Consider the following 16024-nt stretch of genomic DNA (forward strand, 5'->3'; position numbering starts at 1 on the left):
TATACCACATTATACATATATATAGATATATATTGGTAATTATGTACAAATAAAAGTGATATTGAAGTTTTTTTAATTACTTGTTATTATTTTTTTAACATTTGTTGTTGCGGAAGCTTTTGCTTAATCAAAGCTCTGTCGGTCTCCTCAGGAAAATTCGAGGGAAGATCTGGAAATCTATTGCGCCTTCGGACAGATTTTTCTTAACATCTATGATAAAGATTCTAAGGAAGTGGATTTAAACCTGCCCAGAAAGGATCTCATCCCTTGGAGGAGAGAGTTATACCCAAGGAGCTTTGAAGCTTCTCCAAATTCAAAGTGATAAGCGAAAATAAATCACTTTCATCCAAGGAAGAATGTCTCGATATCGCGATTATGGAGGTAACCGACCACGAAACAGATTAGGAGGATTCAGATAAATCTTTACCACTCTAAAGGAGTCTTTTTTGAACTTCTACTTCATTTTTACCAAAAAACGGAGGACGCCATCTTAGGAAAGGCACCAGGATTTATCGAAAAAATGAGTTTTTGTATGAATTCGTATTAAAAAAAGAGTACAATTTTATCATGTAAAGCTGTGTGTATATGAAATGCATACATAAAACAAAACTTAGACACTAAACGATGAAAGACAAAATGGGATATGTACTTAAAACTTTTGAATCGATTCTACAAGAAAAGGTATCGGACCCTCCCTCCTCAAAGAAAAAGTCATTCGAATTAGTGGATACCCTGACTGTAGCATGCAGGGAAACAAATCTTGATTGTGAACTTTCGAAATTACTAGTTCGAATAAAAACAAAAAAGTCTTGAGACTTGTGTAGAAAATCTCTTGGACTGTCTTCTACGAACAAGTCGGTTAAAAAAATTTTTTATACGAAAAGGTTTATAGAGAAAAGATTTCAATTGGTTGAAACCGAGATGCATCGATACGTTATTACGTAAGGAGAGTTAATTATTTTGATGTCAATTAATAAAAATGATTTCTGAACTTAATAACATTTATACTATGATTCAACTAACAAAGTTTGAAAGTTTGATAATAATGAGTTTTAAAAAAATCAAAAAACAGTATATCAATTTGTAGTTTAACTTACTAAAAATATTGACACGATTAAATTTGTTGATATAAATCAATTTTTTTATATCAATAAAATACATTGTAACTGCGATATATATTTTTAAATAACCTTGGCGAGTACCGATTTATTCATGAAGTTTTATATTACGATACAAAAATAGTTACATTGGGTAAATGAACTTCATCGTTTGTGCCATATATGAGTTATATGATTGGCCTATCAATGCAATATTCGGCTAAAAATGGAATAATAAAAACTGCATATTCAAATAAGTTCTTGTAAATTTAAAAAAACATGCAAATAATGTTTCTTTATCTTCACAATATCTATTTTTCGAAATTTCCCAGTACTATATTTTTGTGAATTTTCGTTGCATAATTTGAATTTAAAAAATCTCGTATCAACACCACACAACCTCCATACGCAAACAAAAAATTCTCTTCAGACCCATTGTTCAAAAAATTTTTCTGTTGATATTACTTACTGAGTAGTAAATCTCTGTTGATTTTATTCCAGTTGAGTCATTGAAACGGCAAATTCATTTGGTTACCACATTTAACGCCTGTCGTCACTTGTCGCGCTAATTAAGCTGAGCCCTTAAAATTGGTCTTCAGTAGCTGCATCCAAACTAAGTGACTAATATATTCGTTTATTTATGAAAAATATATTCGTTTATTTATGCAGCACATTTTATTTATTCAATAACATTCTGCAAAACTGAGCAGCGATATTAATATTGTTCGCATACAGCAAAAATGAAGATCTCAAAAAGAAAATTGAATATAAACTACATTAAAAATGAAATCTAGGAGTTTAGTATGGTAAAATCCTAATTCTGAGAGGGCTTTGACGTTTCTACTTTCATGGTACATGGCCACTGTATCTCAAAATCTGCATATATTTGAAATTTGACTGTCTTAAACTTTTTTGTTCCTGAAACATGATATTCATATTTTTGGCGTTTAAAACTTTTTACTCTTTATATATAGAGGTAAAAACGAAGGTTTCATTTTTTATCATTTGTTTTACTATAAAAAATAAAAGGAAATATTCAGTAAAAAGTTTTTATTTCAAAGTAAGTTTGTGTTTTGTTTTGTCTGTGGTTAAGGTATTTTATTATGTAGAAATATTTCGAATACTTAGATAAGAAGAAGTTTCATTGGTGATATTGTTATATGTATTTGTTTACATTAGCCTGTGTTATATATACTTTTATAGCGAGTTTTGCGTGTTTAAAAAAATTGCCAAGTTAAAAACAATGACTGAAGAATAACAGTTAAACGGTTAAAATCATAGACATACAATACATGGACTACAAGTAGAGTAAACAATTGCACTAGTACTCGAGACGCCATATTCTGGGATATGGTACGTAAAAAATTGAGTTGATGTGGATCATTTGCTCTCATAGGATATTCATTGATATATTAGTCGCGAAGGGAAGGGGGAATATGTCTGCTAGTATTACGTAACATTTTTGCGGTCGTTAGATAACTTATTTGGCAAGGAGCAGGAACTTTCCTATGAGAAAATCTCTTATGAGAAAAAATGCTCCACATTGACTCAGTAGTTTATTTACCACGCGGCAAAAAATTACGATTCATGGATTTTTTTATGTGTCATATCCTAGAACACTATCCATTAGACCCGTATGCAAGCCATCCTTGATTTAGGCAAAGATTTGATTTATGTTTTTTTTTTTGGAGGGAGGGGGGAGGTTGGGTTTGTAGGTGGAGATTTTTGGTCTTCTGGTCAAATTTTCGGGCCTTCTTTAGCTATAAATGGCTGATATTGTCGTAAGACTCGTGAGCAAGTCATACTGAGAGATACAATTGATTTTCATGTTTTAGTTCAATAATTTAACAATTTTTGAAACTGCCTAGAGGCGCCAAATTTCTAAATCCGTGCCTGAATGTATATAGAAGTATAGTACCTACAGACTGATTATTGCAATTTAGTTTAATTATTTTTTGTTATTATCCAGATTAGACATAATTTTTGTTTTGGCTAATAACGCTACTAATATAGAGTGCCATATAATAAGGATAGTGAGAAAAGTCATTAGAAATGCTTGGAAACGGAACGGAATGAAAAAAATTGTGATTAGGTAATTCGGCATGTTAATTTCAACGGACTTGTTTTAGTCTTATCCATGGACATAGAAGTAATTTTCCTATAACTATGGTCTTACCATAAATTGTTATTTTTTATTGTTTTGTTTGATGATAGTCTATTATAAGTCTATGGTTAAGAATTCGATACGATTATCTATAACAAATAGGATAATAACATTTTAATAAATGTATAGGTAGTTTATTTAGACATTCACGTAATAGTATAGATTTATAAACATTACAGTTTAACTAAAAACTTACTCTATTTAATATCCTCCATTTAATTAAAAAGTTTAATGTGGTTTCTATAAATTTACATACCTATACCTTTCATAACAAGAATGTTTGATTTTATTATTCGAAAACATGGAAATTTTTTCGATCACATTGAACTGACTATCATTGAAAACTATTTTAAAGTTATATAATTTTAATTAAGAAAATTTAAGCTTAATAAGTCAAATAAAAAAATACTTCTCTGCATTTTGGAATTGAACCGTCACGAGTCGTAAAATAATATTGCCGTGTCATTGGTGATGAATTACTAATAATATAGGGTGGTCAATCAGTTGATATCTTTTTGAAATTTTAGAGTGTTAAGTGTTTTAAATTTTTAAGTTCACTTTCTAGTAATATTTTAACAAAATTATTATTTTATGAAAAAATGAAATTCAATAACCGAAGTCCTTAGGTACATGATCAAATCTGTCAGTATTTCAGAATATTGACATTATTATTCCTATTGGTTGCAATACCGCAGTGGAATTATAAAAATATTCCTCAGCTTTGGCGGACATTTTCCAGCTAAATAGCAACCGGCTTTTATGATATCGTTGCACCTGACAATATAGTTTCATATGTGTTGAAGTATTTTAAAATACTTCACGAGGAGTGTAGAGCATATAGGTCTTCCAAAAAGAATTTGTAGCTTCTTCTGTTTTCGATAATTCGGTTTCGGATTTTTCTCCTCTAAATATTATCCCATTTTCTTTAATTCTTTTTTCTTGGATATTCCCTTCATCTTTTCTTCGCGGGTTTCCTGTGTTCTGTATTCTATCTTTGATTTTATTTGCATGCTTAACTGTCATGACCTTTTTTTTTTAGTTTTCTGCCTTTCTATCCAATCTCTAAGATGTTCTTTATACCAAAAGCTTACAGATTTTTAGTAAAGTTTTTTCTTGTTGTTCTGTACAGTAACTTATATGCAGTATATAAGTAAAAAAAGTCTCGGTTTTAAATTACTATCTCGAATATTAAAAAAAAAGATGAAATATTTAAGATCAGTTTGGAAGATTATATACCACCATCAAAATCTTTATTTTAAAGAAAAATGATACTTGAATCACTATGATTTTACCATTTTTGACCTGTATATTGTACAATGTCCTAATTCGTCCCATTTGATAAAAAATAATACATATTTGACGTTTCGGCGAGTCTAAGTTTCATATTTTTACAGTTTTTTTCCATATCAAGTTTTTCTTTCATGTTGGTAAAACATATTTCATCTACGAAGTTCATGCCTTTTAATATCCGTTGCAAGATTCTACACTAAATATACAAATACAATTTCTCGTAACTTCAAATCACATTACCAATCACGTTTTAGGATGTACGAGCGCCAGGAAAATTGAAAATTTTGTTTATTTATTTAACTTTCGATATTTCGAAAACCAAGACAGATATTATTCTTAAAAATAAGATACTAATAATTTCAACCACAAGTCTAAACTTGCCTTGGCGCTCGTACTACCTTAATTGAACAGGATTACAAGAACTATTGTATATTATCACACTTTTGGTTATTGAGTGACTCAGCTCGTCCTAGTTCAAAAACGCTATGCTCAATTTCAATAAGAAATCAATTGATATCCCACTTTCTGTGCTTATGTGTCTTCGTGTCCCACCCTATAAAAATTAATTGCAATGATTATTTATAACTATGTATTATACCGTTGAAGACGGGTTTTTTTAACTGATTATTTATATCTTTAGGTACCTATATCGATTTATTGTTATAAGTGTAAATGTATAATATTATTTACAAAAAAATTAACCTTGATATTTTGTTAAAAGTTAAAAATAATAATCGTTAATTGAAAATAAGTTATATATATATATATATAAAATAACTGTTATTCGTTCAAGAAACGTGTTTTTGATGTATAATTTAATATTGTAGAAAGCTCCTTTTATTTAATATGATATTGGGTTTTATAGCACATATATGAAAGCTTCGAGTATATCTATATAGAATATATAATACGTATTATGCTTCATCATCATAGATGTTCTATGTTCCATCATTTAACGTCTATTACATTTAAGCATGAGAAAATTGAAAGTTTTTAATAAATCAAGATTTATAAACACGCCACTGAATTCGATTTATAATAAAATTATAGTGCATTGAAACAGAACAATAGACCGTTTTGGTATAAAATAAGAGTGCGTCACTTAAAACTAGTACCATTTCGTGGTAGGCACCATGACCGACAACAACATAACCAATATAGTTTCATGTTTTATCCAGACACCAGGAGATTCTAGTGTCGATGTGTTCGAATATAGTACGAACATTCTAAGTAAAATGAATGCTTGTTTTTCGGCATTTGATAGAGATGGGTAAGTAAAATGGCCTAAAAATTTCATGTATTTATGTTTGCACATGTAGAATTTTGAATAACGATTGTAGAATCGCACAAGAAATTACAAGCTTTTCACCATTTTGAAGTGCATAACATAATCATTATTAAATAAGTTTTTGATTATCTCTTAAAAAAAGTATTTTGAAATTATTATATTTTTACTGCCACTTGTTTGCATCTAATTCTCAGAATTCGAATTTTATCGATAAGAATAGTATTTCATTACAATTGCATACTTATTTAAAATTATTACCAACTTAAATGATTTATAAAAATAAATATATCTCGTAGAACCAAAATGATGCATTTTATTTGATTTATTTTTCATTTTTATTATTTTTATATAATAATAATAGAGAATTAAAAGAATATTCCTAGACAAATCTTTAATGCTAGACGTGTAAAATATAAATAGAGATAGTATTAAGAAAAGGCGCGAAAAATACAAACACAATAAAAACTCTATTATTGACATTAAAATAATACTACTAAATACTATTTCCATTTCGGATATTGTCCGACGGAATGTTATGTATGATACTTGCAATTCCACTGTTTTACTTATATTTGATCTCCAAAATTCTTTTTATTTATAAAATGATTTTTTTAATCGCTTTTGCTGTTAATTATAATTAATTTTTTTTTTTTAATTTTTCGAATATTTGGTTTCATCTCGTAAAAGTATGCAATTAAATTTTTTAATAATTTGATATACCTGTAATATTTTGCAACAAGACGATCTATTTCGATAATGAATGTAAAAATTTTAATGTATAGCTAATAACTATGTTACTGCATACCCGCTTTTTCGAGCACGTGTATTTTCTTCTTCAAAAGTATTTCCTTTTTTAATTGACCGATGGTGAAATCACTCCAAAGCGATGGTCGACAAGCGTCAAGCGACAGAAAAAAATAATTGTGTAACTTAATCATGAAAGATGATTGAACAAGTTATTGTCTATTTTGTTATGAGAAATTTAAAGATTATTTGATGGTTTGTAAACTCAAAAATTGATTTTTTAGTATTGTTTTTCAGCTTTGAAAATAGAGCTTTTTCAAATCATTAATATCTAGGAAACGGTGAGCTTTACGACAAAAATACAGGAGACCTTTTGGACGTAAAATAACTCAAAAAAACAGCTTTATTTGTTTTAAAAAATTAGAATTTAACATAATTTAAAAAAAATTGCAATCAGATTTTACTTGACAAACACTTGATCTTTATAAAGAACGTCTTTCGAACAGGAATATGCAAAGAAATTGATTCGAAATTTTTTCCAACGGAAGCGCCTTATGTTTCCCACAAGATGGTTTTACAAAAATAGAGCTTAACGCCAATGTTAATCCAATGGAAATGTTTTGTGTCAATAAATAACTTATTTCAAATATTTTACTTTGAGTATATAATTATTAATTATCTTTATTAAATATTTACAAATCAATAAATTTAATAATACAAATTTCACGGTATCGCGAATAATTATACCTAATACCTACTAATGACATATGTAGGTTTTATTTTATAATTTAAACATTTATATTAGGTAATTTCCGGCTTGAATTATTTTATTTAACTAAACAGGATATAAAATAGATGTTGAATTTAAAATTTTATCATAATTATAAACTCGAGTGGGTTTTAGAGAAATATCATTATATAATTTTAGGTAATTCTGAGAATTAAATAGAGGAAGGTGGTCTATAATGACCCCCTTAAGAAAAAATGTAATTTATAGCCAAGCTATTGGACATATGTACAACGTCGAAATATTTTTGAGTTCCTTATTCATATGTTCCAATATTGGCATGTCAATTTCTTTTGATCTGTTCAAATTTTTAGAACTATTCAATATTTCTCAAAAGGGATCGTTTTGTAAGAATAGTGGGTAAAATGACCTTGTAAGAATAATGGGTAAAATGATCCCATTGCGTTTCTTATCAAATTGTTAACAAACAAAAATTATTGGTAAAATCATCTAAATCAACACATTCAAGACCAATCATATAATAGGGGGATCATTTTAAATTTTACACAAAAAAAGGGATCATTTTAGCGTATATAAAGGGGATCATTTTATCCGTAACGACATATTTGAATATGGTCATAAAAACTGACCTTAAATTTTATTATACGCCTATCAAAATGTTTTATAATATTATTAAAAGTCAACGAAAGCCAAGAGTAAAACAACCAGCCGGCAAAGACACACAAAAAAAGAAATTTTACGTTGAAATTTGTCATACCATAAATCATAAGCCGTAAGTACACAAATTAGCTTATACATCATCATAAGTCTTTGTCTATCACATAAGTCTACCACATCTAAATTTTATCAGACTAAATTTAATGCGTACTTTTCAAATTTGTGATCAAAATTAACAAAGTTCTAATAAGTTTCAAAAAGGTGGAGTCCTACTCCCGGAATTAAACACATGAGTGATAGTTACTAAAAAACTAGCATCACACCTGAAAAGAATGACCCAAAATTAATGGGTTTCAAAAAAAATTCCAATAAGATCGGATCAAATTTGCCAGTGCTATCAAAAAAATCGAATTTTTTAACTTTATGACGTCATCAGAATCCAAAAAAATTAATTTTGCTCTATCACATCCAAATTTTATCCAATTTTGAAAAACCAAGTATGTAATCCTACTTAATTTGGGCCATACTTTTCAAATTTGTCATCAAAATTAACCTAGCTCTAATAGGTTTCAAGAAGATGGTGTCCTGGTTCCGTAATTAAGCAAATGAGTGATAGCTAGCGAGAAACTGAGAACACAGTTGAAAAGAGTGACCCAAAATTAGTGATTTTCAAAAAAAATTTCAATATGATCGGATCAAAATTGCCTGTGCTATCAAAAAAATCGAATTTTTTAACTTTATGACGTCATCAGAATCCAAAAATATTAATTTTGCTCTATCACATCCAAATTTTATCCAATTTTGAAAAACCAAGTATGTAATCCTACTTAATTTGGGCCATACTTTTCAAATTTGTATTCAAAATTAACTTAGCTCTAATAGGTTTCAAGAAGATGGTGTCCTGGTCCCGTAATTAAGCTAATAATTGATAGCTAGCGAAAAACTGACATCACAGCTGAAAAGAATGACCCAAAATTAGTGGGTTTCAAAAAAAATTTCAATAAGATCGGATCAAAATTGCCTGTGCTATCAAAAAAATCGAATTTTTTAACTTTATGACGTCATCAGAATCCAAAAAAATTAATTTTGCTCTATCACATCCAAATTTTATCCAATTTTGAAAAACCAAGTATGTAATCCTACTTAATTTGGGCCATACTTTTCAAATTTGTCATCAAAATTAACCTAGCTCTAATAGGTTTCAAGAAGATGATGTCCTGGTTCCGTAATTAAGCAAATGAGTGATAGCTAGCGAGAAACTGAGAACACAGTTGAAAAGAGTGACCCAAAATTAGTGGGTTTCAAAAAAAATTTCAATAAGATCGGATCAAATTTGCCGCTCAAAGTAAAATTTATTAGGACCATAGCACAACTGAGATTACTGGGGGAGTAAGAAGTAAAATTATATCAATGGCATTATATATAATGGAATCCTCAGGAGCTATGTATCCTATGCAATATGCAATTCTTTACCGGGTTGATTCATATTGCCTAATTTTCTATCAAATCTAAATATCGAGTAAACAATTGGCATACATAATTATTGCAATAATGCTTTGAAGCTTCGCAGCTTTGCAACGGATTACTGAATTGCTTCATCGTGCTCAACTCTTAAAACATACTACATAATGTATTTTCTTTTGTTATTTATTTTCTCAGTATACAAATTTTTTTCTTATTTTAGAAATTGTAATATTTGTTTGAGTTGTGCTACTTGTAAAAAGACACTAACCCTGTAATAACTGACCGTTTAAATACAGATTTACTATTATTATTATTAAGGTATTACAAGCAACTTAATTACGCGCACTTTACGAATACACTACCTTAAATTATCTTAAAGCTTTTCTGGGTGTTACTTTTACGATAAAAACCATTATAAATGTTTAGCGTGATTATTATCGGTGTTAATCAAAGTGTATCGGAGCTATTATGAGTGGGTAGGTATATCTAGCTATTTTTTACTATCATTTAATATAACAATTTAACTAATCAGTAGTATATAATCATTATAAAATGATTATACTAATATATTGCTAATTCGGTCGTGCAGAAAACTAATTATATGTGAAAGGTCAAGGATTCTGAAAATAGTTGTTACATATTGTATTATTATTACTGACTTTCTGATAAAAAATTATTGTTTTCATTCTGAAAAACAAAATCAAAAGTTTTATGATATTTAGAATTTTAATTAAGAATTTTAAACTAAACTATAAACATTCTTTGGGTATCTCTTATTGACTTTAGAGTTATACATAGACTAAGCATCGCCTTTCTTTCCGTACAGTGAGAAACTTGCCAACATCTGAGGTAATTGCTTAGGTCAGCTAGGGATATTTATAAAAAAAATACGTAGGCATATTTATAAAAAAAAAAAACATACATTGAATGTTATATTTTCATATCATAAAATGTTTAACATAAAATATTGTGATTTCACTGAACTTTTTCGCTTTTTGACTTAAAAAAAATACTTATCACGTATCACTTTACATTTTTTCTTACGAATCTACAATGGATTTTATCTAAGCAATTACCTCAGATGTTGGCACGCTTACAATCGTTTGACACTCAGTCTATGTAAATCAAACATCAATGGTATCTCTCCCCTTCAGTTCAAACAATTTTAAATTCGTTATGTAGCGTTATGTTCGCTAGTTAGAACGATGTTATAAACGCCGGTGGTTGATTTCAGAAGTTTGCGAATTGTCAGCGAAAAAACCGCTTTTTTCAACGGCATATTAGTAAAATAGAAATATTTATTTAAAGCAAGTCTTAGAATATCAATTTTTCTGGAATTTATCATGAGCTTTTTTTGATGTAAGGTTAATTTTTTTCTACAAAGAAAATATTTAAAACTTTTTTAGGTTGTAGTTCTATCTCAGCAGTCCAATAAAAAGTTGTTATTCGTTTCTAAGATCTTATACCGCTTTTAAGGGCCTCTATTTGCAAAATTGTTGTGGCTATTACAGCACACTGGTTGAGCGGCAGGCACGCTGAACGCCTGGGCTTGATAGTGTATCATGACTATTGCAGGAGCTGTCACTGTGGAGATGAGGAGGAGACGATGTCTCATCTTCTCTGTCACTTAAGCCAGCCTTTCTTTGAAGACCTCTTCGACCGAAAATCCCTTGACTTCAAGAGGCTCCTGGTGTTTCTAAACAGCTCCAAATGGTTCATAGAGTTGTGGTCGGGAATGTGCCCACTCGTTTTTGGTATCTCAACGGACCCTATGGTCTAAGTGTGACCTACCGCAGGACAGCCAGTCTAACCTAACCTAGCTTATCAAGTTCTTTCTCAGGTTGGGAAAAACACAGATCCGGAGCTCTTTAATAAATCAGAAAGTAATTGATTCTATCTCCAAAGACCATATACACTACAGCTTTTTGTATTGTTATTTTGAATACAATACTCTATCTATCTGTATATTACACTCCTTTTAATACTTCGTACCATACAGTAATCAGTTTTTTTATTTATTTATTAGGATATTCGAGAACTTTTATTTTTATATTTCATTTTGGAATATTTTTAATAACTTTAAGTTGTACATCGCGCAAATTTATTTTTAAGATATTTCCTGCGACATATTGTCAACGTGATCATGCAATTTTATTTAGAAAAAAAGTTAATTTGATAAAGTTGAAAGGGGGTTTAAATGTTATGTATTGTTATTATATGCGACAGTTTTATACAAGGGAGCATGCAGAATTTTCTCAGAGGGGAGAGAAAAAACAAAAAACCGAAAATGTATTTATTTGCAAATACTATGTATTGTTATTTCAACCATAATCAGAATATTATTTCCGAATTAGAGTACGAAAGTGTTGTTTAAATGTCTATAAAATTTTATTTTCAAATTTATTGTTTGATTTGAGAACATCATTTAGAAGTCTCAAATTTTAGTAAAAAAATACCGTATTTTAACCAGCGGCATCGTTTTCGGTTTGTCCAAATTAGTCTTCAACCATGTTTTTATCAAAATTCGAAATAAATTTTCTCGAATTTTTGCTATTTTTTTAAAGGTTACTCCTTTAAAAAATTTACCCAAAAATAACGAAAATCTCATTTATTTGTCTGCCAGACTTAAGAATTTCAAGATATTGAATCTTCAATTCCTCGGATTTGGAATCCCAAAGCTATGCAGAGAGTGTTACCTTAACAACCGTTCATCGGATCGCATTATAACCAGCGACATCGTCTTTGGTGTTCGAAAATTAGTCTAAAGCCATGTTTTACAGACTAATATTGGTATAATTTCTAACAAAATCGCCTGACACCGCAAAAAATTTTTAGACTTCATATAATTTTCTATTTTTGAAGAACATCAATAAATAAACAGTCCCAGACTGACTCACTGTGGTTACGCCCCTGGTTATTTGTCTATTCGATTTTGTGATTCGTGCACAATGCCAGCAAATATTATAAAGATGTTTTAAATGCAATAAATTTTCTAAATTACAGGCATATTATGTCATAAATTTTGACAGTAATGACAAGATGATGAAGTTTAAATAATTTTCTTTTAACGGAATTCATTTAATTTGACCTAATTAATAATTATTTATGTAGGTACTATAACTATAGTATAGTGGTGAACAAGCACTTATCTATGGTATTATTATTAGAAAATATTTATTATTATTATTATAAGTAATTGGGTACCGAATGAAAACATTCCTCCACGTTTGAAATAAAAATAACTTGATAATGATTATTATTCACTATATTCCGTACCTGATAAAAGTGACAATAAGCGTTGCTTGAGGTATTCGCTTAGGAATGACGCAAGAATTTCCTTACATTATCGACGTTATTATCTAAATGTTACGTGCAATTTTGAATTTTTTGCATAGTTATGATTTTAATTCTTTTTTAATTAATTTTACTCTGCCTTTAAATCAATACAATATTGCCCTGAATAAAAATCAGAGTATACTAATTTTAGTCCCAAGTTTGTAACGCTAAGAATAACTGATAATACGATCAAAATTTTGGTATATAGGTGTTCATAAAAACACCTACGTTGACATTCGACACTTTTTATTTCAACAACACTTTTTTTCTATCTATTACTTTTACTTTTTTTCCAATTTACAGGTCTCCATTAATTATTCGGAAAGGAACTTTGAATTTTATCGTCTGTATCGCTTCAGCTTTTTCAGTATTTCAAAAACAATTAATCATTGAGTTTTATCGATTCATTACTTTATAATTTTTATAAGCTGTTTGCTTTGAAAATGTATGAATATGTGAACAATTATTAAATATTAATTATATATTTTTCGAACCTGTAAAGGGTTCAATAATCTCATTAAAGTTTATGTTTTTATTGTGGAAAAAACATGATTAATTATTTCACTATTTACCTATTAATAGTAAAAATGAAACAATTTTTTTTTTCTTTGTGCGATAGTAAAATATTTATGTCGCTTTATATTCCGAAATAGAAGTTAATTTAATTTTATAATGTTTTTTTTTTTTTTTTTTTTTTAATTACAGTGATGGACTTTTAAACTTGGATGAATTTCGTACAATTTGTAGAGCATTATTTCGAAACGAGAAAGGTGAAATTTATGAATTAGAAGAATCAAAATTGAAGCAAATATTTGATGTTTTTGATAAAAATCACGACGATTTCATTGATCGTGAAGAATTTGCTTTTTGCTGGAACCATTGGATAAAAGTTGTAAGTAAAGGGAATATCTACACAGATATTCCAGTTTGAAATCTTTATAAACATCTTTCAAGCTGTTTAAGGATGTTCCGTACGTGCGCCAGGGCAATTTTGGATAAAATGATTTTTTTTATATGAAGTTGGACTAAGTCTAAATTAATTCTGAAAATTTTAGAGGGAGAAGAGGGGTTGTTGCCCGATTATTTAAATAAATAAATGACTTCAAAAGTAGGCATTATTAGCAATGGTCTATGGGAAAACGGTAGATGGATGATATGTTTTCATACATTTCTCCAAAACTAGTCGGTGGAAATTAAAAAAAAAACTATTTAAATTAATTAAAGTTAAAAGCCCGTTGTGCCCAGCTAATTAAGGATGTACGAGCACGGTAGTGGGGACACAAATTTAAAAAATTTGTATTAATTATATTTTAAATTTTGATGCTGTTTTATGTTATAACTTGACAATATAAGACGAAAAGTAATAGTACAATTTTTCGATATCTTGAGTAATTTTTAAAGTATCGAATATTGAAAATTTTGTTTAATTATTTTGCTTTCGATATTTCGAAAACCATCACAGTTATCGAAAAACTTTATTCTTATTTTTCGTCTACATTCATAGAGTCTACATTCATTTCAACAAGAAGTCTAAACTTGCCTTGGCGCCCTTACCACCTTAAAGAGAACTATTTTTATCTTTTACAGATTGTTCACCCAGTATCAGTCTTTTTAATTGTGGATGTACAAAATGATTTTATATCAGGAACATTAAACATAAGCAAATGTTCAGCACAACAGAATGGTTTCGAAGTTATTGAACCAATCAATCATTTATTAGAAACAGTTGAATTCGATGCAGTATTTTTTTCGTTAGATTGGCATCCAAGTGATCATGTCTCATTCATTGATAATGTTACAAAACGTGAATTGGATCCCTCCAGTCCAGTGACAGCTGAAAATGCTAAAGTATATGATACGGTTATTTTTGCTGGTGATCCTCCAATGAAACAACGATTATGGCCGAAGCACTGTGTACAAGATACCTGGGGCTCTGAATTACATGAAGATTTAAAGGTGAAGGTATTATTATACTCACATGCTTAGTTTACATGGAACTCCTTTTTACGATCTCGTAAAAAGGAGTTCTATCTCGCAAAGGAAGAAAATATGATCTCCGGTAACAAAAAAAAAGGCATAATCTGTCGACGATTTTTACATCTGTGCTTCGTTGTTATAAAGCAGGCACTAGATAAAAGCCTTCGTTGAATCGATAACTATTCACCTGTTTAAATTATTCAGTCAGTGTAACCTTAGTATCAGGAAAACTCGTACCCTTAGTATCAGGAAAAAATGGACTTCGAATTTTGATACAGCATGATGTCAATACTAGAGTCTACATGCAGAAACCAAAATTCGCTTAAGTGAAAATTGCTTATTTGCGATTTAAAAAAAGAATAACCTCTAGCCTACAACTGTTCGTTTTTTTTCTTTGAATATAGGTTGTGGAAAATGCCGTAAAAGTTTACAAAGGCACAAATCCTGAAGTTGACTCATATTCAGTGTTTTGGGATAATAAAAAATTAACGGATACCACATTATGTGCGCAATTACGTTTAAAAAATGCAACAGACATTTATATTTGTGGTCTTGCGTATGACGTGTGTGTTGGTGCAACAGCAGTGGATGCGTTGGCAATTGGATATCGAACCATTCTACTCGATGATTGTAGTCGAGGTGTCGATTTACTAGACATCGAAAAAACAAAAAATACAGTTATTAAAAATAATGGCGTTATTGTACATTCCAGTGAGGTGAAAGCAATGGTTGAAGGACGTGATAGACGTAAAGAGTTAGGTTATAAGTTGGCAATGGAATTAAAAATGGCTGTAGAAGCCATATCGTCAAAAGAACAAAATGATACATAAATTCATTATTTTTAATTTTTGCCAGCATTATAAGTTTTGTAAAGTTATTATATGATCGTATATTGTTTTAGATAAATATTTACAAAAAAACTTATTTAATTATTTATTTATTTTTCGTACTTATGTGGTGCCTCTTTAAAATATATTTGAAACTTGTGCCTTCTAAATGACAATTTTAAAACAAATGTTTAATATTATTAATTATTCGAAAATTTATATAATAATTTACTGAACTTATAATGGAAAAATTTATAGTCAGGTAGATGATTGTTAGGATTACTCATAGTGTAAATAGACAAACTTTATTTTTGGAAAAGATACATCACTTTCCAAGTCGACGTCAATACAAAGTAAATTTAGATTACCAAAGATATTGTCAAATAGTGTTTTAACAGCAGGAAGCAATGCATATAATGCAAAGTGGTTATT

General features: G+C 29.2%; 1 protein-coding gene across 1 annotated transcript; it reads left to right on the forward strand.

The window, feature by feature from the left end:
- The first annotated feature begins 2274 nt into the window (after positions 1-2274).
- LOC123300344 (nicotinamidase) lies at positions 2275-15671 on the forward strand. The gene is made up of 5 exons (XM_044882908.1): positions 2275-2450; positions 5379-5821; positions 13494-13680; positions 14376-14744; positions 15170-15671. The coding sequence occupies exons 2-5, from the start codon at positions 5685-5687 to the stop codon at positions 15593-15595; spliced, it is 1119 nt and encodes a 372-aa protein (XP_044738843.1). The 5' UTR covers positions 2275-2450; positions 5379-5684; the 3' UTR covers positions 15596-15671.
- The last annotated feature ends 353 nt before the right edge of the window (positions 15672-16024 follow it).

The sequence above is a fragment of the Chrysoperla carnea genome, chromosome 5, assembly GCF_905475395.1.
Source record: "Chrysoperla carnea chromosome 5, inChrCarn1.1, whole genome shotgun sequence".
Taxonomy (NCBI): domain Eukaryota; kingdom Metazoa; phylum Arthropoda; class Insecta; order Neuroptera; family Chrysopidae; genus Chrysoperla; species Chrysoperla carnea.